Source organism: Pinus tabuliformis, chromosome 7, assembly GCF_031772625.1.
Source record: "Pinus tabuliformis cultivar Carrire ecotype Pingquan chromosome 7, CPIR1, whole genome shotgun sequence".
NCBI lineage: Eukaryota > Viridiplantae > Streptophyta > Pinopsida > Pinales > Pinaceae > Pinus > Pinus tabuliformis.
The window spans coordinates 215,569,021-215,593,610 of NC_142293.1; the positions used below are offsets into that span (position 1 = coordinate 215,569,021).

The 24,590-nt window shown below is 38.9% G+C and overlaps 1 protein-coding gene across 1 annotated transcript in view; it reads right to left on the reverse strand.

Moving 5' to 3' along the window:
- Window positions 1–23,879, reverse strand: part of LOC149246616 (iron-sulfur cluster assembly protein 1-like) — a 75,057-nt gene extending 51,178 nt beyond the window's left edge. Inside the window, exon 1 of the mRNA XM_089457982.1 lies at window positions 23,313–23,879. Within this exon, the coding sequence (XP_089314108.1) occupies window positions 23,313–23,604 (292 nt within the window). The 5' untranslated portion in view covers window positions 23,605–23,879. The remainder of the gene's footprint in view (window positions 1–23,312) is intronic.
- Window positions 23,880–24,590: the final 711 nt, after the last annotated feature.

Here is a 24,590-nt window from a genome sequence, read left to right on the forward strand (position 1 = left end):
GGACATGATGATGAACATTGTTGGTCTTTGCATCCAGAGCTGAAACCCAAGAAGTTCGATGGCAAGAAGAAGAAGATTGTTGCTACTATACAGAAAGATTTGGGGTCAGACTCAGGTGATGAAACAACAATCACGGCTACAGATATAAAAGGTAAAAACTCTGAAGCATCTACTAGTAATTCTGCACAAACTGTTGATAGTGAAGAAAATGGGAGGAAAAGACATGAACTTTTTCATATTAGAGTTATTTCCAAGCATCAAAAGATTGATAATTTATTTGATAGTGGCTCACAAGTAAACTTGATTTCTGAAGCAATTGTAAAGAAATTGGGGCTACTAACCACACCTCACAAGAAGCCATATCCATTAGGTTGGGTATGTGATAAAGCAAAGCTACAAGTGACTAGACAATGTAAACTTAGGTTTTCTTTTGGGTCAGCATTTGTAAATGAGGTTGAGTTAGATATCGTTCCCTTGGATATATGTGGAATTGTTTTAGGAATTCCTTACTTGTATGATAGAAAATCCATTTTCTATAGAGCTGAAAATAAGTATCAACTCGTTAAAGATGGAATAGAATATATTGTAAGAGCTCATAAACTCATGAATAATTATACTCTCATAAACTCAGGGCAAATGAAAAGAATTGTAAATTCATGCAAGCAATTTTTACTGATGGTTGTAAAGGAAAAGAAACCTGATAAAACCAATGTATTTGAAGGTTGTGATGCTAAACAGCAAGCTGATTTAGAAAAAGTTGCTTCAGAGTATGATATTCTATTTCAAGAACCTAAAGGTCTGCCACCCAAAAGGGAAATTGTACATGATATTAATTTGCAGCAAGATGCTCCATTGCCTAACATCGGAATGTATAGGTTATCCGCTTTAGAGAATGCAGAGATCAAGAAGCAGGTACAGGAGCTGCTCAAGAAAGGGTTCATAAGACCAAGCACATCACCATGCAGATCTCCAATCATGTTGGTGAGGAAGAAAGATGGTTCGTGGAGGATGTGCATTGATTACCGAGCACTGAATAAAATAACGATCAAGAATTGTTATCCCCTTCCTCGCATTGATGATCTATTGGATCAACTGAAGGAAGTTGTTTACTTTTCCAAGTTGGACTTGCGTAGTGGTTACCATCAAGTCAGAGTAGCAGAGCAAGATGCATGGAAGACTGCTTTCAAAACAAAGCAAGGGTTGTATGAATGGCTAGTTATGCCTTTTGGCTTAACTAATGCTCCTACCACTTTCATGAGAGTTATGAATAATGTACTCCGACCTTTTATTGATGATTTTGTAATTGTATATTTGTATGACATTCTTGTTTTCAGTGAAACATGGGAAGAACATTTAAAGCATGTAAAGCAAACTCTAGATGTTTTGAAAAAAGAAAATCTCTATGTTAAATTATAAAAGTGTGAATTTGGCAAAACATCTTTGAATTATTTGGGTCATATTGTAGGAGGTGGTGAATTGAAGATAGATCCCTCTAAGGTGGAAGTCATTGTAAACTGGCCTAAACCCAAATCTGCTACAGAAGTTAAAAGCTTCCTAGGAGCAGCACAGTATTGGAGAAAGTTTATTGCTAACTTTTCCTTAATTGCAGCTCCCTTACGTGCTTTGACAGATTGAACAAGGTGTTTCAGTGGGGAGGAAAACAGCGGAAAGCCTTCGACACCTTGAAAGAAAAAATTAATACAGCACCAGTACTAGCATTGCCAGATCTTCAAAGACCATTTGAGATCGAAACAAATTCCAGTGACTATGCCATGTGAGCAATGTTGATGCAACATGGTAAACCCATATGCTACCGTTCTGAGACATTTAATTCTGCAGTAGTTAATTATCCCACCTATGATAAAGAATTGTATGCATTAGTACAGAGTGTAAAAAAGTGGAAACATTACTTAATGGGCAAAGAAACAGTTATACATATTGATCATCAGCCACTTCAATATTTGCACTCAGAAACTAAATTGCAACAATCAAGACACTATAGGTGGATGGGCTTCCTACAGCAGTTTCATCTAGTCATCAGATATAAGAAAGGCATACACAATAAAGTTGCAGATATGTTGTCTAGACCAATTATAAATGCATCAACTATACTTAAGCATAACTCAGTAATGCATGAAAGCTACATTGAACAGTATGCTCAAGATATAGATTTTAAAGATGTATATGCAACTTTAAGTCATGGCAAACAAGTAGAAGAATTGGATTATCATGTTAAGGACCAACTCTTGTATCATTTGGGAAAGCTATGCATTCCACAAACTAAAAGAGTTAACATAATTCAGGAAGCACATACTTCTCTGATATCAGGTCATTTTGGTGTAAGTAAAACAGTTGCATAGCTACAAAGATTCTGCTATTGGCCAAAAAAGCATGAAACTGTTTCTAGATATATTAAAGGGTGTACCACGTTTGCTAAAAGCAATCCCAGCAATAGATAACTAGGCTTGTACACTCCACTTCCAGTTCCTTCTCATCCTTGGGAAAGTGTTCCAATTCCTTATGTGCAACATGCTTACAACCGTGCTAAGCACTCTTCTGCACAAGGATCTCCTTTTGAGACTTGTTTTGGTTTTACACCAAGGTCTCCCTTGGATTTTGTCTTTAGTAAAAACATAGCAGTTGATGGACACAGTGATGTGGACAAAGCAACCAAGTTCATTGAACAGATCCAAGAAATTCACCAGGCAGTGCAGGAACAACTGGAAAAGAGCCAAGCCAAGTACAAGGCAAGGCATGATAAGCATCGGATGGAGCATAGCTTCCAAGTTGGTGATCAAGTCTGGCTGTATATCAACAAAGACAGAATGCAAGGTGAAGGAAAGAAGCTGAAGCCAATAAGGTATGGGCCTTTCAAGATACTTGAGAAAATTGGTGAGAATGTTTTCCGCCTTGATTTGCCAGCTTACATGCACATCTATTCAGTGGTAAATGCAGAAAATTTAAGATTGTTTGAACCTTCATTAATTGAAGATCCCGAAGAGCAAAGTCAATTGCCTTCTATTGATGATCTGTTGCCTGAATATCTCAATGAGTTGCAGGAAGATACAGTTCTGGACAGGAAGGTAAGAACCACGCGCAAAGGGGATGTTGAGTACCTAAGAATTGGACTCAAAGGTTCAAAACCCAGCAGTGCAAAATGGATAGAGATTGGGCAAGTGAGGGAGTTGTATCCTCACTTGATCGATGCTTGAAAACAACTTTTGGTGGTCCAAAAGCCTTTTTCAGTGGGAAGGCGTGATCCAAAATGGATCCAAAACACTCTCTAAAGTCTTCGAAATCTACTTAAAATCGTTAAAAGACCAAAAAAAATCGCATGAGAAAACCTTTCAAAAAGGCGGAAAAACACTATTGGGAGGTGAAAACCACAAGAAAACAGTGAAAACAATGAAAACGGAGGCTTGAACAATGAATGCACAGCAGCCGTCAGATCTGACTGATCAACGGTCCAGATCTAATCGGCAAATCGCAATCGGCACAGGCAGACGAAGAATATCGGGGCATATCATATATGAGTTGCGATGGCGATCAGCGGAGTCAACAAGGACCGTCGATCAAGCGCGCAGATCGACGTCCCACGTTGCGTCGCAACATCGCAATCGGCAACCACAATAGATGGGACCGGGGTTATCGCGATATGCGATTGCGATCAATCGCATCACGATATCGCAATCGGAGCTACACAGAGGAGCGGGACTTATACACATATATGTATGCGATGCGATCAGCCGAACCCGATGGATATTAAAACATTATTGCATGAGATTTGAGATCTGCCGAAAGGCATTTTCAATGCATTTTCGCATATTTTGTTATTTAACGAAATACAAAGAAACAGCGTCGATGCGATGGAACCCGGACCCGAAGGGGTTTGGAAATGAAAATGTATATTGTTTCAAGTCCTGAGGAAGCCATTTTTACGTTATTTTCAATGTTTTAACGTATTTATAAAATACAAATGGACAAGGCCGAAGCGACTTGCGATAGCGACTCATAGGCGGACCCGATATGAGTATAGACTGGATCTGAGGACTTTTGAAGTCCGATACACAGTGTTTTTGGCAGATTTTCTCAGCTTCGAATACATTTCTCTGTGTTAACAGAGAGCGGCTGTTTCAGGGGTTCCAAAGGCCCGAGGCACTCTTACGTTGCAGAATAGGTGGCCACCTCCCCTTAATGCGTTATGCAATGATTGTGTAACGCTAGAAGAGGGATTCGAGCGGATAGAGGTCGGGAGACAGAAAGCCGAGAAGGAGAAACGAACAGGCAGCCCAGATTGGCTTTAAAGCCACAGACAGAGAGCAAACAAAAGAAGCAGTATGGAAGGCAGTGCCAAAACAGAGCCAAGACAGAGACAGAGAGCGTTGAGAGAGTCTGTGTACTCAGAGAGGCTTGAGAGGTTCAAGCAAACTCTTGTTGTTGTATCTGTTGTGCGTTGAGACTCAAGTTGAGCTCACACTATTGTAAAACTCTGTTTTGAAGACATAATAGAGAGGCCACCACTGAAGGCTGGACCAGGAGATGTAGCCCAGGAGTGTTGGGTGAACTCCATATTAAATTTGTTGTGTTTATGTGTGTTCGTCTATTATCCTTCTTTACTGCTTCCTTGTATGTGTATTTCGCAATCTTATCGATCCATTGCATAAAATAACATAGGCAAATCCAAGCACATAAGTCTGTAATACCTTAATAAATGTCTTAGATCTCATTATCAGATCAAGATAGCAATTCAATAAATCTTCAATAACTTAGGGCACAATTTGCAAGACTAGATTCAACATTATTCCATAACATTAGACATAGAGAAAAAAATGTAATCAACATAGGTTCACTTACAACATAACATCCAAAGATTCCATCCATTGATCCAAAGAATAGCTCCAAAGATAAACACATCAGCTTCAAATATCAAAATGCATTCATAGGTCCTTGTTCCTCCACAAGAAAAGAGGTTGGAATCTCTAAACAGGCCAAAATTCTAAGTGTGTGATGATGAGTTCTAACAATGAATATTTCCTCTACTTATACGAGGAAGTCGACTAGTTATTTTGGCCTAATGCCCCTCAAAATAATAAAATAATGTGTAACCACAAGCTAGGTCACAACACGACCTAATAGCCAATGAGAAAATACAAAAGTCATCCCACGTGTGAGTCGTAAGAGAGAGAATGATGACATCATGCATGCATAAGCCCTTCTAGGGCTAGCGTTGAAAGCTAGGGGTACCATGAAGTGTGTAGAAGCCCTCTAAAATCGTCCCCTAAGGGTTGGCCCTTAGGTCCATGTCAATCTCCCTCTGTGGACCCCGATTTTGACTTTGGGGCACAAAAGGTGGTCTCATGGGTCTCCAAGTTGTCAAAATTTTTGTCTCTACTCCAATGTTGAGGGCTCTCAAGGTGGTGCTAGCCCTCCCATGCCTCAAGGGGTCAGACCATCCTCCTCTAGGCCCTGGATCAGCTACCAATCCCTCATGAAGTCCTAAGTCGACTGGGGGCATGCTGGGTCCAGGTGCATCATCACATAAAAGTCATCAATGTAGGGCAAAGTGTTGGAACATTGTGGGTGTTAGAGATGCCCATGGCTATGTATGATGCTCTGCTACTGCTTGGAGTCCCATGGCTCTCAACGCTCCACCTGTGGGTGTCAATATGCTCCTCTAAAAGACTTGGGCCCCAGTTAAGTTGCCCAAGCCATGGTTGTGGAACCACCTGACAATTACACACAATATCCAGTGCTAGCAACTACATCATTAGGTACATTTAATCATTTTTGCATCTAAGTGAACCAAGCTTGAAAGTAATGGGCAATTTGACACTTCAAATAAGGCTTCCCTTCCAAAATTAAGGCTTTGAACTCGCAATGGTGTTACCTCCCTAGGTAGGAGTGGCTAATAGACCACCCTATTAGGTGTTTCCAACCCCTAAGGGGAAATGACATGTCCTTGGTCCACCCTTCAATTGATAGGTGTCATGTGAATAATGATGGAACAGAGGGGAGAAGACTTCATGGCCAAGTGCCATGGTCAAAGGGACTAGCTATGATGGGCTCCTCATCCTGAGTGTATAGATGTGGGGAGGGAGCAATCATGGATGCATGAGTTACCAACTCGGCCTTTGTTTTTCCACCTCTCTTGTGCACCTTTTACTTTTTCTTGATTTTTCTTTGTATTACTGCTCGTAGCTCAAAGGGTTAGAGCTTGCTTTGTATGATGTATAGCAGTTATTACCCCTTTAATATTAAGGCAGCTCATTCCCCACCAAGGGTTGGGACAAGCAAGGATTCCTTCTCATAATATCAAAAGCAACATGTGCTCAAGAACTGGGTGATGGCCATAATGAGTGAGGTTGAGCTCATGCTTGGCTATTGTCAACGTGATAATTTGAATGTCCTAACCATCTTTTGCATTTTGATGTTCTTTTTCTTTGGTTTTGCTTGTGGCCATCATATGCTCTTTCTATTTCTTTTAGCTGCATCAACCTCCCAAGGCAAATTTTCGAGCCCTACTCAAGTATGAGGATGTGTGGGTGCCAAATCCCAATGAACCAATGGTCAGTTGTACCCGAAGAATGGTGGTGGAATATAAGGCTTGTAATGTAGATGGAAAGTGGTAAGTATGGAATAAGGAGAAATGGAACTACGCTATCTCAATCGGGGTTTCGCAAGTAGTACCCTTCCTAAAGTCATTGGGCCATTAAGGGAGGTCTCACTAAACTAGGATTGAAAATTAACCCTCCATTTAAGGTGAGGGGACAAGATCACGATCAAAAAACCCTCTCTCTTCCAGGTTACCCCACAATCCATGCCAAATGCCCAAATACAAAAATGCAAAAGCACCCAATTGCAAAATGAATAAAGTACCTTTTGATCGGAAGCCCACCTTCCAACATGTGCTCTTGTCAGATGGGTGAGGAAACATATGACTGATGCAGGTGGCGGAGATATGAATGGTAGGTCGTCATCGACTACTAGTGGTTGTTAGGGGTTGTTGGCCGTGGGCTAGAAGAGATAAATAGGAGAAAATTTTCTCCTAAGGGTCACCCACTTTTGGTGGGTAACAGGCTCAAAGGGATTTTGGCTTCAAAGGGAGACAGCGAGCTCAGAGGGAGAGTTAGCTGCCCAATGGTGTTGAAGAAAGTATGACAGGGTTCGGTATTTACAAATGTAAATTTGATCTTTGTACTTGTCACGAAAAAAGAAATATTATTTTTGTAAATTATAAGAATGAGTTTCTTGCTCATTTCATAGGTCTATGAAAGTCAAAGACGTGTGTAAAGAGCTCTTCTTGAGCATATATGTAATGTATATGAGTCAAAATAGTGTCTAGATCAACCCTCCAAGACAAGCACAATCCTCTTGATGAAGGCAGCAAGCAAAACAATGAAGAAACACAGTCATGTCAGCCTACAAAATGTATTAAATACACTCATGTCGGCTCAATGGAAAAGACACAACTCTTCATGAGTACGCGTCGACTAAATATGGAGGGCAAACCATATATATACCCAACTAAGGTCAGCTCAATAATGAAGAATGGAATCTCGGACAAGTCTCTGAAATCTCGGATGGGTGCATGACAGAATCTCGGATTACTCTGTGATTTTGGATGGTGCAGTCTCGATGATAGTTACAGTAAAGTCCTCGCATATCTCTATGCTCTCTCGGCCTAGTTACAAGGTTACAATAATAGTCTCGGCATTCATAAGGAAGGCTCTTGGTGAAGTATATATCATAGACACAATCATCATTGTAATCATGATATCAATCATGATCCTAATGAAGATGAAGATCTCAGTTATAATCCTAGTGAAGATAAGGTCATGATGCAAATCTCGGTGCATTGATGAAGACATGTTATCGAAGTCATGACGAAGACAAGGTAGAGACCTCGTTGACATGGTGATAACCTTAGTAAGAATGCAATTGTGATTTCGGTGAAGGCACGGCTATGGTGAGCCAGTCATGATCTCGGTGGGTCTAGGAGCAGACCTCATTGAGATCTCAGTGGTATGGTGAAGACCTCGATGAAAGTGCAGCATTGATGACGCAGTAGTGATGATGATCTCAGTAGTGACAGAGAAGACGATTGTTGTCTTGGTCTTGGAGTGGCATGATAGGTCAAGGGTCACGGTCTTGGTATTTGTCAATTGGAATCTCTATAAGAAGAATTTTGTGCGGGTTGTCCTCTCCAAGAGGGAGAGGTTTTGGCCCTAGCAGAAAGCCAACATCTTGTGTTCCTGTCTCTTATATTTTGGTAATTGTTTGATGAAGTAAGAAATACACACTCTAATAATAATAAGTGAAGATTGGAATAAGAAGAAAAATTGAAAAACAACTCACAAATAGTTATCATAACTAGAAGAATCTCATTAACTCTAATTTCCCTAGATTCTTCAACATGGTATCAGAGCTAAGGTGCTAGAGTCAAAGAAAGTGCAGCAAAAAGAGATATACAAGGATTAGTTTTCAAGAAGGGCATCAAAGCAGGTTGGAGGCCTCTAACAAAATTGAAGGATCATAGTACAACAGCAGTCTACATCAGCAAGGGTTTTTGCCTATGCAATCAAGGATATAGTCTACAACAGCAAGAGCTTTTATGTTCACAATCATCATCAAAAGGCCACCAAGACCCTCATCAAATTGTCTACAAAGTAAGGAGGCTCAAAGACCTCAAAAACGAAGATCACATCATCTTGGAGAAGGTTGAAGTCCTAGAAGCATTCCTGATCTACAATACAAAAGAAGGCAAAGCATATTGAAGGCAATAAGGCGTGGACATCTTCAAAGGCTCATCTCCTTGCCCTAAAAGAATATCATCTTAATCATCCTCATCAAAAGGAGCAACCTCTTCTATTAAGGAAAGACTTTCTCATATGAAAGAAGATCATCCAAGAAGAAGACCTCATACATCTTCTTCAACATGATCAAGGTGAAGATTTTATCTTCACATCTCAAGTAAGTATCTTTCATTTTATAATCAATTTGGTAAAATGACTTCATGATTCTAAGGAGATCTATAAATCGGTTAGGTTATCAAGATTCCTTGCATAAGAAAGGAGGATAGATATAGTCCCCGAAAGAGAAGTCATATGAAATCAGTCCTAGGTCCTCTCATCCCTATGTAGCAGGAGAGGTGACATAAAAGAGAGATATGAAATACTAGAAAATATACTCTCTGAAATGAAGTTAAGAAGGTCATATCACTTGGACCTGATTGAAGGTATCAAAGAATTGAGTAATATCTTCATAAGATCTCAATTGGGAGATCTGGGAAAGATGATAAGAAGATGATCATAATTAATATACTAATTGATAAGCAAGGTAACAAATGTCCGTGAACAAGAAGGTTACCTCATTTCACAACTTGTGGTCTCTATGCTAAAGAGAAAAGGACAAGTTGTGGGCAAAAGTGTTGAAGGTTAAAGGACTCAAACATGTGCAGAAAGGAAAGGGAAGGTTGGTCCTCAAACAAGACAAAATTATATAGCTAAGATTCAAAACTATGGAAAGATGATGGAAAGAAGCTCATATCACCAGAGAGATGGAGGAAGCTGAAGAAAAGGGCCAAGAAAAGAGGGAGTAGCAAAAGTCTCTACAATGATTGAGATAGTATCCCTCACAAAAGGGTCCTATCTTAAGCTCCTAAATCTTGTGTTATAGATATGACCATAAGATGCATCGTGGCATCATGGAAGCATCAAAAAGAGCTCGTGACATCACCATGGGAATCATGAAGGACATAATCTATGACAGTCAAACATGAAGAATATAGCTCTTGGGAACCTCATTGGACATTGCATAAAAGGAATAAGTCATCCAGGACAAGGCTCATCATACAAAAAGGAAACATTTGCCAGATGGGGATATGCAAGATCCTCAAGATTCTCTGATGGAATCCTCACTGGAGGGTTCACTAATCTAGAGAGGAAGCAATTGTTTCATCAACAACTCCAACTTATGGAATTCATGGGATGATAGTATGATGAAGCAGATCAAGGGATTGAAGATCTTTTCAATCAAGGACGCTGTTGGAAGAAGCCCAAATGAACTAAAGGTAAAATGAGGTATGTATGTTTGTGTTTAATATTATAATGTCATGTTGTATGGTTGCAGGTAACATGGATCACTACTTCTATCTTGAGAAGCATGATCAAGGGAAAAAGGATCTCCTCCTTTGAAAGGATGCAAGAAGGTATCAATCATACTAAGATGAAATTAAGTCATACTAAGATGAAATCAACATAATATGTCCTCATATGAAGTATGAGGAGGTTGACTACAACTAAGAAACTTTGATTTAAAGCTCCTGGGAATGGAATGTGTGAGGAAGGAAGAGATCGTGAGATATGCAACCATGATGAAGGCAATCAACATCCAAAAGACCAAGAAGACTTGACTAGGAAATCTCCCAGAACGATATGAAGACTCTGATAAGACTCTGAAAAGATGAAGGCCCTTGACAATGGATATCTTTGGGAGATGTGTCAACATGAATGCAGGATGATGCTACCTACAGAAAGATGTCATGATGAAGAGCCACATAGTAAGGTGCGAAGCATGATGAGAAAGTAGTTGGCATATGATGAAGGTTTCGGATATGAAGAATGCCACTTTCCATGAAGAAAGGAATGACATGATGAACTAAGGAGGAAAGTGGTCGATGATTGTTGCCCTACAAGAAAGAAGCTCAACTAACTTTCATGACATCAAGGAGCGAAGTTGATCAAGCAGCTGAAGGACCCACAAAGAAGAAGTTGTTGATGTATAGAAGAGTCCCGAGCTAAGAGGGAGCTCTGACAGGTCCCTGATCAAGAAGGAGCTTGGATTAGATCACCCCTGATTAAAAGGGACTGACAGTTGTGTTTTTCTATCTCATGTGCCATGCACTAGACCAAGACTAACAATCGTAAGTATAGGTGAAGGCCATGAAGGGAAATGTAGACACATGATAGACACAACATTCTTGTCTTCAACTGGGAAAAAAGAATGGAGGATTGGGTAATCATCTGGCATCCGATGCTCTTTGAGTATGTGTAGGGCATCCAAGATAAGAGTAGGCAAGAGGACCGATATTCTTTGAGGCCTGGGAACCCAAGATAAGAATAGTCCTAGAAGGTCATACTCAGTGAACACCCAGGTGGGTATGTACCTTCAGAGACAATGATAAAGGTGTCTATAAATCATTGGTCTCGCCAACATTTTGCTCTAATCTTATGAGAGATAGAGTTGTTAGTCAAGGCCTTGTTATAAACAATGTTGGTTACTATGATGTTATACAGATGGGTTACCAATCTGATTCTTCTTATGAGAAAATCTTCAAATTGAGAATGACCAAGTACCATTATAAGTACCTCCCTAGTTGAAAGGGAGTGTTGAAGAAAGTATAACTAGGTTCGGTATTTACAAATGTAATTTTGATCTTTGTACTTGTCAAGAAAAAGAAATATTATTTTTGTAAATTATAAGAATGAGTTTCTTGTTCATTCCATAGGTCTAGGAAAGTCAAAGAGTCAAAGACATGTGTAAAGAGCTCTTCTTGAGCATATACGTAATGTATATGAGTCAACCTATTGTCTAGATCAACCCTCCAAGACAAGCACAATCCTCTTGATGAAGGCAACAAGCAAAACAATGAAGAAACACGGTCATGTCGGCTTACAAAATGAATTAAATACACTCATGTCGGTTCAATGGAAAAGACACAACTCTTCATGAATACACGTCAGCTAAATATGGAAGGCAAACCACTATATATACCTAGCTAGGGTCAGCGCAATAATGAAGAACAGAATCTCAGACAAGTCTCTGAAATCTCGGATGGGTGCTGGACAGAATCTCGGATTACTCTATGATTTCGGAAGGTGCAGTCTCGATGATAGTAACAGTAAAGTCCTTGTATATCTCTCTGTTGTCTCGACCTAGTTACAGGGTCACAGTAATAGTCTCGGCATTCATAAGGAAGGACCTCAATGAAGTACATATCAAACACAATCATCACTGTAATCATGATATCAATCATGATCCTAATAAAGACGAAGATCTCGGTTATAATCCTAGTGAAGATAAGGTCACGATGCAAATCTTGGTGCATTGATGAAGACATGTTATCAAAGTCATGACGAAGACAAGGTAGAGACCTCGTTGACATGGTGATAACCTCAGTAAGAATGCAGTTATGATTTCGGTGAAGGCACAGCTATGGTGAGATAGTCATGATCTCGGTGAGTCTAGGAGCAAACCTCATGGAGATCTCAGTGGTATGGTGAAGATCTCGGTGAGTCTAGGAGCAAACCTCATGGAGATCTCAGTGGTATGGTGAAGACCTTGATGAAAGTGCAGCAATGATGAAGCAACAGTGATGATGATCTCAGCAGTGACAGAGAAGAGGATTGTTGTCTTGGTCTTGGAGTGGCATGATAGGTCAAGGGTCATGGTCTTGGTATTCGTCAATTGGTATCTCTATAAGAAGAACTTTGTGCGGGTTTTCCTCTCCAAGAGGGAGAGGTTTTGGCCGTAGCAGAAAGCCAACATCTTGTGTTCTTGTCTCTTATATTTTGGTAACGGCTTGATGAAGTAACAAATACACACTATAATAATAATAAGTGAAGATTAGAATAAGAAGAAAAATTGAAAAACACCTCACAATAGAAGAGTCTCATTAACCCTAATTGCACTAGATTCTTCAACAACTGGAAGTCTAACCTTTAGGTTCATTCGAGAGAGTGGAGTCTTCCAGTCCATGCAAGGAAATTCATGGTGCATGCAAGAAAAGTCATAGACCATGCAAGGAAGCCATGGTGCATGCAAGGAAAAGTCATGGTGCATGCAAGGAAGTCATGGTGCATGCAAGAAAGTCATGGACCATGCAAAGAAAGTCATGATCATGCAAGAACAGTCATGGCAGATGCAAGGAAGACATGGCCATGCAAGGAAAAAACATGGAGCTGGAGATTTCTAGGAACAAGCAAAGTCACGGTTTGGATGGCAATGTAAGATGCTCTAAAGCGGGAGGCTTCTAGAAGCATGGTGTCTTCGAAGATCCAGGTCTTCCAGAAGGGCATGGTTGCGAATTAGATTCAGAGGCAAGTGGAAATATCTTCCTCACTAAGAGGGAGTGTTGAAATTTGGTAGCTCGAAAGGAATTTCTGGTTGGAAAAGCCCTTGGGGCTTTTTTGGTTTTGTATTTTGTGCGGATGAGAGCCTAAGGGACTTGGCCTCGGCCCTAGGTGATTTGGTCAAAGGATTGACCTAATATTTTAGGCATTGTACGCATATAAAGGGCCATTGTCCCTGGTATGAGAGCCTTGAGGTTTTCTTATCAATGGACCTGTAAAAAAAATGTTTGGGCAATGAAATATTGTGTACTATACATTGATGTGATTGTTGTTATATTTTCGTTGTGCAAAAGTTTTAAAGTTAGGCACTGCTAGTGTGTTTATGTTTCTAGTTAGGACATAGACCAAAATTGCGTGTGCGTGGATTTCTAAGAAGGTCCAAGTAGCCATTACTAAAGAAGATTATAAAAGGCTTGTCCCTCCTCTCATTTCAATTGTTGTTGAACTATGAGATCATTTTATGCCATAACAAAACACTTATTTGCAAACATTTTGTGTAAAAGTTGTGGGTTGGTTTTTTCTATTCTACTTTTTCTTGGCTCTTGTTATAACAAGTTTAAATACAAGATAAACACAAGGAATACAAGTTACACAAAAGTTGGGGGGGCAATCCACCAAGGGGCTACATAGTCACATGGACGGAATAACCAAGGCACTAGTATTTGTTATTTCCCTTGTTAAAGGTTGAGGATTTCTTTACTCCATAATTGTTGCAAACAACGAGAGCACTTTGCTATAAGTCACTCCTAGTTGGATCTGGAAACTTGTCCAATATCTTAAACAAAGGTGGAGACGACACAATCTTCTAAACTCCAAACTCACTTCACTATCCAAATTGCATGGTCGAGTTAAAGAATGGTTGTGATTCACAACCCGCCATTTGAGAGGTAAAACTGTGGCTAAGGTAAACCCATCTTTCTTTAAAAAACCAAATCTTTAATTTTTTGTTTATAAAATAAAATAAAAATGAAAAAATATTGACTTCTTGCAGTTTTCAAATTTTCATCTTAAGATTAGCTAGTCAACCTTTGGGATTTTGGTCCATAAAATTAGATTTTATCCAAGGGAAAAATATACCTCATTTTGAACCTTTAAACACACATTTCACAAGATATTTTGAGTTATTTTGGCAGATCTGTGTTATTTTACATCATACATACTCCAAATTTTGCATAACTCAAGTCACAAGGGCTTCTCCAAGTAAGTATCAATTATCCATAACCTTGTAAAAAAACTCCATATTTGTTTTTCCAAGTTTTATCATTATTCTTGGAATGTTTAGAGCCTATTCCAGCTACTAAAATGTAAACTCAATTGTTATAAAAAAATTCTAGGTTTTTGCCCATCGGGGATTTGACCCTAGACCTCTACAACAAGTTTTTAGCTTGCTAGAACTACGGGTTTGTTGCAAATCTAAAGCTTAGGAAGGATTAATTTCACACATATATATTGTTGTCCTAGCGTGGCCCATCGCTAAATTACCAATCTAGACTTCATAAGCACTTTAGGGTGGGCAATGTAAAGGGATTTTATTATTGTTTTTTCTGCATTTTTCTACAATTTCTAGATTTGAAGTCATATGACAACAAACAGAAATACACAAAACAGCCCCAAGGTATATATATCAAGGAAAAGTCATATATTCGGTAAGTATATTAAATATTTGCTCATTTGAGCTTTTTACATGTGTATTATCTTAAGTTTTGAATAAAATGTTGGAAATAATACTGAGAGAGGGGGTGAATCAGTATTAGCAAGTCAATAATTTTTCATTTCCATAATCAAATTTATATACACTACTTCAGTTAATGGAACTCACGTGTATACGCAACTGTGGTTAAGGCAACTAGCGTATATACTGCAAACTTAAGATTCAGTTAATTCATCATATGTTGATCTTTAATCAGTGCATCAGAACCATATAAACAGTAACCAGGTGCAGTAAAATAGAACAGACAATCACACACATGAACACAAGATATAAGGTGGAAACCCAATGTGGGTGAAAACCACCTGCTGCAATCGTCTCTATCTTCTTTTTAATAATAAGAAACTTCTTTTTACAATTTTTGTACTGGTGCAGACTTATACCAGTACGCAGGCTTCTACCTGCAGAAGGCTACAACCTTCTCTCGTTCTCCAGCTTCTCCTGGAAGGGAGCTACAACCCCTTAGCTCTTGTACTAGCTGATATGTTTACTAGTACGTAGGTGCCGGCCTACAGAAGGCTACAACCTTCTCTTTTCTTCCAGGGACCACGTTTCATAAATTTTCAGACTGGATCCATCAATAACATCATTCAATCATCAAATATATCTGCATCAACCAATCTCCTTTTCACCAACCACAACTGAACCAATCAATCACTTTGACAACCCTTCAATCTAATCTTTCATAATGTTGTAACCAGAATACAGTAACCAGAACCCAAGCCAGAACCCAGAACACTGCAACAGCAAACAGAAGCAGCTAAAACATATTTTACAAGGTATACGCTACTTCCCTGTGTCGAACCTGCGTGCATACGCTCCTTTCTCAAGGCGAACCTACGTACAGATCTGCAAATCAAACTTAAGATGTATACGTTGTTTTGATATGCAGAACCAGCGTGTATACGCGCCTTTTCTAAAGTGAACCTGCGTACAGATCTGTAAATGATGATTTAAACATTACAACAATTCCAGACTTCAGTTATACCCAGATCATCATATTTACAGACTACAACATGCGCCAGTTATTCAGATAAATGATCAAACCACATAAAGATACTTCACTTCAAGCCTTAAGGTCTTCACCCATCATTAAATCTTATCCTTCATCAAGCGCTAAGGTTCATCCTTGGTTCAAATCCAGCTATGCACCATAACCCAATAACCTGTAAACTAGATCTTGCTCATCATCAGATATTCAATACTTGAGTGCTTTGACCTAACGATCTTCTCCTCCTTATATAGCGTTAGGCCTTTCTCAATACCATGGTCCAAAACCACTTAGGACCAATACTTTGGACCAAATACTTGGGATCAATACTTCGGACCAGATATCTTGGACCAATACCATGGATCAAAATACCATGGACCAAATACCATGGACCAAAACTTAGTTTTCCAACATGTACACGCCTTTCCTTCTGTGAAACTGCATGTGTACGTTATACGCACCTTTTGGTTTGTTAACCCGCATGTATACGCTACTTTGTCAAGGTGAACCTGCGTATACTTCTCTTTCCTCATTCTACGAAGTTTGATCTGTGACTCTGGGCTGTTAACCTGCTGAACTGTGATCTGTCATCTGAGTGAGTTGCCATCAAGGACAACACCTGTGTCAAATCTGAGTCATAATGCCAACATAAAATACCTCACTGGTCAACATCAATTTTCTGCATATATTACATATTGATATTATCGGTTAAGTAAATTGTAATTAACTCCTCTCATCACCCACGACCCCATTCAAGGCACTCGTCTACTAATATTTGGATGAAGCATTTATTAAAGGTAATCCTCTCATAGCCATTCAAGTAGCAATTGGGCTTAAAGAGTGGGGACTCGCGCCGAGATGAAAATGGGCACTTGTCCTGTGTGTGCCAACTTAATAGCTTGTAGGGACCTTGGCAATCCATAGTATTCAAAACCAGAACCGGTGACTGGACCAATCCACCTATCAAACCAGGTTTCAAACCAGAACCAGAAAACTAGACTGATCAAATCTCAACGAACCAGTATTTAAAAAATAATGAAATAATTAATTAATGAAAAAAAAACTATTTTTAAGATTTAAAATCATGATTCCAAACCAATAAAGACAATGTGTGAAGTTTGCTCATCTATATACTATGTAAAATTGAATATATCAAAATGGCACCGAGTGCAATACATACAGCAACAAAATATATAACCAATGGGGCTCTAAATGGCCTCTAGGGTCCAAAAACAATGCTCCAAGCTATGGGGCCACTAGCCTACTACAAATCTACATATCAGTGATCAACATGATCACTCCTCATCATGATCAAACTCATCGCCACTACTAGACATGGAATCATCAAATAATTTGGCTCAGAGTCTAAGGACTCCGAAGACTCCTTTGCAACCTCAGTAGTAGTGGTAGTAGTAACAGCAAAACTAGAAATCATTGATCAACATGATCACTCATGAAACTCATCATTGATTCAACACAACTAGAAATGGGATCATCAACAAGAGATACATAACCATCATCTGGCTCAAATCTTCAGATTTGGATTGCTCAACCTTATAATATGATAGAAACTGAAAAATTTTAGCAAGACTAACCAATGATTTTAGATTGGGGGAAGGGTTCATCTCCTCAACCTTATAATATGGTAGAAAACACTTAGCATGCCTAACCAATTATTTTTCTTTGAGTGAAGGGTACATTTGTGTTAAGGCCATGGTAGAGAAGTTCAATAATCAATACCACCAACATCAACAAAGTTCAACAGTAAATGCCACGAACATCAAGGTACTTAAACGGCTTCATGCTCTTAATCAAATGCCAATCTCATACCCTCACGCATGAGAGAATTAAATGGAAACAACGCAATCCCCCAAACCTTGAAAACCTGAAAACCATGAAGTATGTTGGATTTTAAGTGAAATCTAAAATTCTAGTTTCTCCATATGAAATTCAGTGAGGTCGAAACCGCCCTCGAACATCCTAAGTCATTTCATGGTAAAGTTAAAGATTTAAGTAAAAAGATGGAAATGAAAGATAAAGAAAATGTCACTTTTACTTTAAGAATTTAACATTACCATTGATTGCCAACATTGCTAGGGTTGAGATGTGTGAGGCAACTAAGAGGGGAGGCATGTTTTTCATGGAGGGGTTGTTTTTGGAGGGAAACAACCCCAAGTTTCCCTCAAAACCGCATTATGTGGGGCTCGCAGTCAACCTAGCAATAAATCGGTCGGCTCAAGACAAAATTGGTCGGTTTATGGCTAGTTAGGCCCAAAAACTTGGGATTCGTCAGAAAAACCGGTTTTTCAACTAGTTCGACGGTTGGGGCTAATGAACCAGCCAATTTGATCGGTTTACGGTTTGAACCGGCCGGTTTTGATTACTGGCAATCCTACTAGTTTGGGTGGTATCAATACCACCATGCTTGAATGCGCACATTCATAATAAGCAGTTGTGACTTGCATTGTTTTAAAATTTTGACTCAGGTTCGGAACCGGCCGAGGGTCAGCTCCGACTCCAACTCTGACTCGGTATCGACTCGGCTGCTTTTATTTCAATGACTCGGTCGTTGTAAAAAATTAATTAAATATTTATTTTTTTATGAAAAAACATATTTTTAAAGATTTTCATTCATGTTTCCAAACACATAAGCATTAGAATATAGAGAGAAAACAACATATGATCAAAGTAGACTCATGAATATATCCTTATATCAAAATGGCACCCAGTGCACTATATCCAATACATACATGATATAGAGATCAAAACAAAAACACACCCAAGGAGGCTCTAAATGGCCTCTACAACAAAAGTAAAATGTAAAACATCACTAGTCACCAGTACTACTAGCTATTGTTAGAGAAGCCAACATCATCTGGCTCAAACTCTGAATCAGAGTCAGATAGGGAAACCCATGGCTCCTCCTCCTCATCACCATCTCCAACTACAACTGTAGAAGTAGTAGCACTAGCAGGCATAGCAGCTGCACATTGAGATAGACGAGATATGCGCTTTCGTCGTGGCTGAGTAGAGGAAGTGCCTGCAACTGGAGGACTTGGGGTTGGCCTGGTACAAATGGATCTGCATTCAACTGAACATTATGTTCAACAGCAACTTCAGCTAATGCCTCTGTCTGTAAATCCAAATCAATACCAAAATCCTCGTCAAAATCAAACTTTGTTGGATGACTCTCCACTACCCAATCTAATGTTGGATCAATATCTTCCAACACAATGGGATCTGTATCAGGTCTTTTGTTCAGCAATTGGTTGCGTCTTAGTCAGAGGTTGTATTGGACATAGATTAGATCATTTAACCATTTTTGTTCCAAACAATTTCTCTTCTTCCTGTGAATCCTCTCAAAGACAAACCAATTGCGCTCACACCCAGTAGCACTGCATGTTTGACTCAAAATATGGATTGCAAACTTCTGCAATTGAGGACAATGGCTACCAAATGCCTCCCATGATTGTGCTGCAAAAAACATAGCTTTGTAATGAGTTAGCTCAACAAATTATATCCAACTTTCAAATTATAAACAATTTAACAAAATAAGAATTTGAAAATTGAAATTGTTTGTTTACCTTACTCATCTTCTTCTATTGCAATCCTTGCTAGGTTCTCGCCAAAGGTACCTGTGGCTCTGCTGAAACAAGTGATCTATCGGTGTTTCTCCAATTGATCACTCTCCTGAGGGATCATGCGGTCAATGCAGTCAATCAATCCATCTCTAACCTTCCCAGTCAAAGCTTCTATCTCCAATAGCTCCAAATAGCTTGGTCTCTATATTAGCGCAATTGCTACCATCATTTGTAAAGGTGATCCTCGTGCTTGAGAGGATAATGGACTCCTTTACTACAATGACAATGTTTTCCCATGTGACAATGTGAAGCTTCTTGTCTACAAGTCATTGTCCGTTGAACTTTTCCCATGTGACAATGTGAAGTTTCTTGTCTACAAGTCATTGTCCATTGAACTTTTCCCATCAACAATTTGCTATAATGAACATCTTTGATTTAGCAATGATTACCTTACTATTGATGAAATGGTGCATGGTGAAGTAGGTTTCTAGTTTTATTGAATTCAAAGGTCTACATTTGCTATCAACCTTTCACTTGACTAGCGTTGCTAAAAGCGCCCTCCGATGGAGCACCCCTGAGAGAATGCTCTTGATGCCCCTAAAATTCAAGAACTTGCTCTAAGGCTCCCTCGACACTTCCCACGCATTCCCTACACACATTGAACCATCACTCTAGTTTTTTAGTAGGTTTGACCAAAAATGATTGCACTTAATGGTAATGTTAAAGTATTAAAGTAAAAGTCAACATTTCCCTTATCTCTCCTTTACTTTTAAAGTAAACAAAATGAAAATTGGTGAAGTAAAAGGATAGAAAGGAAATGAAAATTGGTAAAGTAAAAGGATAGAAAGGAAAGATAAGGAAATGTCAACTTTTACTTAAATTTTTAACATCAACATTGATTGTTTAAGGATGTTTGAAAGAGGTTCCAACCTCATCATATCCCATTCAAAATTCAACAAACTTAACAGTGTTCAAATATTAGTGGGATTACAGCATTTTCATTGAATTCTATCACATGAGGGTATGTCATCAACATTCAATCAAGAATACCAAGCGCTTTATGTACCCCAATGTTGGTGTTGTTGAATATTGAACTCCCTTGGCATGGTCGTCACAAAAATGTACCCTTTTCTCAAATCAAAATTATTAATTTAGGCATGTTAAGCTTTTTCAACCATATTTTAAGGCTTGGATAGGCAATTTCATCAAAATTGGGTGGCTCTGACTAATACCCTAGAGGATCGAGGTAGAGGCAAAGGCTCGACAAGAGGAAAAGGATGAAGGATGACAGTAATGATGAAATTTTCTAACTTCATTACAATGTAGTATTCACCTACAAGTAGCACAAAATCGCATGCTTTTATATATTATGCAACTAGTTTGGAATTCTGCATGTTTTTTAATGTAAATGCATTATGTGTGTGTGTGTCAAGAGAGAGAGAGAGAGAGAGAGAGTCGCTACCGAGGTTTTTTGGGAAATGGCACTCAGACTCCCGCTCTCACAACATTTCCCTTAAGACTAGGGATGTCACAATTCCTTTGGACTTTTCTGATACCAGTAACCCAATTCCAATATGCAATCAAGGACAAATTAACAATTATTAAGTTACACAAAGCAGAAGCATGAAAAGAATTGAAGCAAAATGCACACACAGCAAATAGATTGAACGATGTTTGTGTTGCTCGAAAGTAGATTTGTACACTGCTCTCTAAGAGGAAGTATGAAAAGGAAAAAGCTTTGCTAACTAAATATCATACACAGCAATACATAGCGGTTGCAAACACCCATTCAGCATCCAAAGTTTGTTCAATTCTATAAACGTCAATCACTATTGAATGGTTGAACAGATGATGCAATTGGAAAGACAAGAGTTGTCAAAGTGTTATGCCATTGTGTGATAACATTGACTGCCATATGTCAAGAGCTAATGCATTGCACTATGAACATCTTGTTGAACAGATGTCAACAAAAAGATGTCATTGAAATGACGGTTGTCAAGAAGAACATTATTGACAAATGCACTGCCAACGAGGGAGTCATTGACAAGAGTGTCATCAACAAGCTTTCCATAAAGAAATGCAAGCTTATGTAGGATTGGAGTCTAGACAATGTTAACAAGGTTGTTATCGATGATGCACAAATCCCTAGATTATAAGTTACTACTATTAACTAAAAATTCAGGTAAATGGAATGATCAGTTGATGAATATCACCCATTTGCTATATAACCTGAAAGCTTCGATTTAGCATTACATGCTAGCATTCATAAAATACCCTGATGAAGCAATCAAAGAAACAACCTGAGCAATACTGGAGGAAAAAATTCCTGGAGTGGAGTGGAAAACAAGGTGGAGATATCACCCTATGATGGTCAAATGGACACCAGGATCAGGGCAGATAATTTCACTGATGAAGTACAACAAAATCGTAAATGAAGACAATGTTGCCTTTGGAAAGCTACGCAGGCACAGAGAAGCTTGCTACAAATACAGTGTCTACGAGTGCAAACTAGCCCTAGGCAACACAAACAGCATCTACCCCTTTCTGCTTCAATTCTATTCTAGCATGTATCTGGCATGCGAAGTGATACTTGAAGAAATTAAAGTAAGCTGCCTAAATGCATAATCTCTGCTGTATATTTTTTGGAGAAAAGTCATAATATTAGAATTAAATGCAGCAATATTTCCAACTATAATTGTCTCCAAAATATACTATCTCACAACAACACCAAAAACCTAGAAAATTTCACAACTGAGTTGTTTGAAATGAGATCTCGAAAACCTGACAGCCTTAATCAAAATCCCCGATTAGATTCTGATTATAGTCTTCTTCTTTTTCATTTCAGGCCCTAAGAGAAGTCCTAGAGACCAGGCGGGCTTCAAAGGACATAAAGACTAACTAAAGTGTAATTTTATTCGTCTTATCAGAAGTGCTTGATAGAATTCAATGCGAATTAATAGGTGTAAACTGATAAATTTTAGTCTTGATGAATGCAGCGAAATGTTCGATAGCTAAGACTCATTAAATTCTTGCTTTTCTAACATTGCTTCACGCACGTTGTGAGGTGGCTATATCATAAATTAATTCATAAATTATGTGACAAGTTCCTTAAGTTAAGATTTCGTTTCATGTTAATAGTTCCCTTATCCAATACACCTATATACTCGCAAAAACTAACAGGATTTCAGCGAAGTATCTACGACTTCAAAAATAATTTGAACAATATCGCAAAACTGAAGAAGAAATAATAAATCAACCACCTAACAACCTCACAAACTAAACATCGTCTCAGCAAGTGCAGCAACAGCCCCTTCCCTAGCAGTGAGGCTGTTCCCCAGCAAACCCCAGGGAGGACAACTCAGAACAGTAGCTGCCATGCAATCTCAATTTTCTGTTTTCAGTTCTCGTGATGGGTTCAGTCAGTCTATGTTTTGTAATTTTTGTTTAACAGACACTATAATCAGAAGAAGTATACATAACCTCAAGACTTTAAAGCTCAACCTCTGGTCTGGCTTCCCACCGGCCAGACCAGAGACACACAACTACTGATCATGTAATATAAAGTGCCTAAAAATAAAGTAAAACAACCTAAAACCTAATTCCAACAACCAGTACTTCGTCGCCAGATTATTGTAATTTAACTTACAATCCATGTGCCAAGTGCTTTGTCCAATGCACCTCAATACTCTATTACGCAAAAACGGTGTTTCGGGGAATTTTTAAAACTAAAAATTAGAACAATAACACGATGTTTCAAAGAGTTCTTCAAGCCACAACCAAAATCCCTAAGACGTGGCTAGCTTATCATTAATTACTCGTAACAAACCCTAATAAACCGAACAACGGTAACTCCCGTTAAAGCATTTAAATTACTGACAAATCAAAGAAAAATTAAAACTAACCGACAGAAGACGAAGCAATGGCAGAGCCACAGCCGAAGGTCTTAAAGCATGAATCCACAATCTTTCCAGTCTCCGAGTCGACCTTTATCTGCAATTTCATGACATCGCCACAGGCGGGAGCACCAACCAGACCTGTGCCGACGTCAGGGTCGTTCTTGTCGAAGGATCCAACATTCCGAGGGTTATTGTAATGGTCGACCACTCTCTCGTGATAAGCCCTCACGCCGCCCATAGCCGACGCACGAGCTGTGCGGGCAGCACTGGTTACGCTAGCTCCGGCTTTCCTCAACATATTTACCGATTATCAGCGGGAAGATAATTCCTGGTCGAAAGCTTCAATATCCTTCAGAATACTTGGACTCCTTGCTACTAATGGCCTGTGACGCTCTAAAGATTCGATCTTGATACGTTGGGTTTTCGAGTTCTTGTTTATGTGGACAGAGTGCAACCTGGCCGTAAAGTCATAAGCTTGATTGCGAGGCTCCGAATCTTCTGGCGAGATCGGATGGACTCGAATACTATTTCATCCGATCAATTATTTTGTTCGATGATTAATTTGTTTTGTTTTTTCGCTTGGGGTTTGGGTGGCGATGAAAAGCTGAAATGTGATGGTCACGCAACTTGTCAAAACATGCTTCACACCATTTATGACGGTGATAAACCAAAAAACTTTTTAATTATAATAATGGAAAATAAAATTATGAGAAAATATATAAATAAAGAAATTTATTTTAATGTTTATTAGGGTAAAGATAGTTTATGGGACAGATTGTTTCTTTATCTTGGTTGATGTATTAGACTTTTCTCCTTTGAAACCTCACAATAAACGCTTTTAGTTTCTCGATAAACCCCTCGCTAAATAGATTATCCCAAGAGCTAGTTACCATAATATTTGCATAACTTTCCTTGTTGTCTTTGAAGGCCTCACATTCTAAAATGAAATGTTTTTCAGTTTCCACTTTTCCGGAAGAACAAAAAATACATACTCTTTCCTCCCACACTTCTTTTGGCATTTTCCAGTGCCGCGTTTCACAACTGAGTTGATGAAAATTAGTCCTTAACTGAGTAATAAGAATTTTGGCTCTCCAAGAAATATTGGCATCTATGTACGCTTTTTGTTGATGATTATCAGTGGGATTGAACACTTCAATATAGTATTTTTTCTTTCTTTCTAGCTCCTTATCCCAAATAAGCATGTGGAACTTATCCATAACAAAAGATTTTATCTCGTTACTATTTATGGGACACGTGTTCAAGCAAATACCCCATTTACTAAAC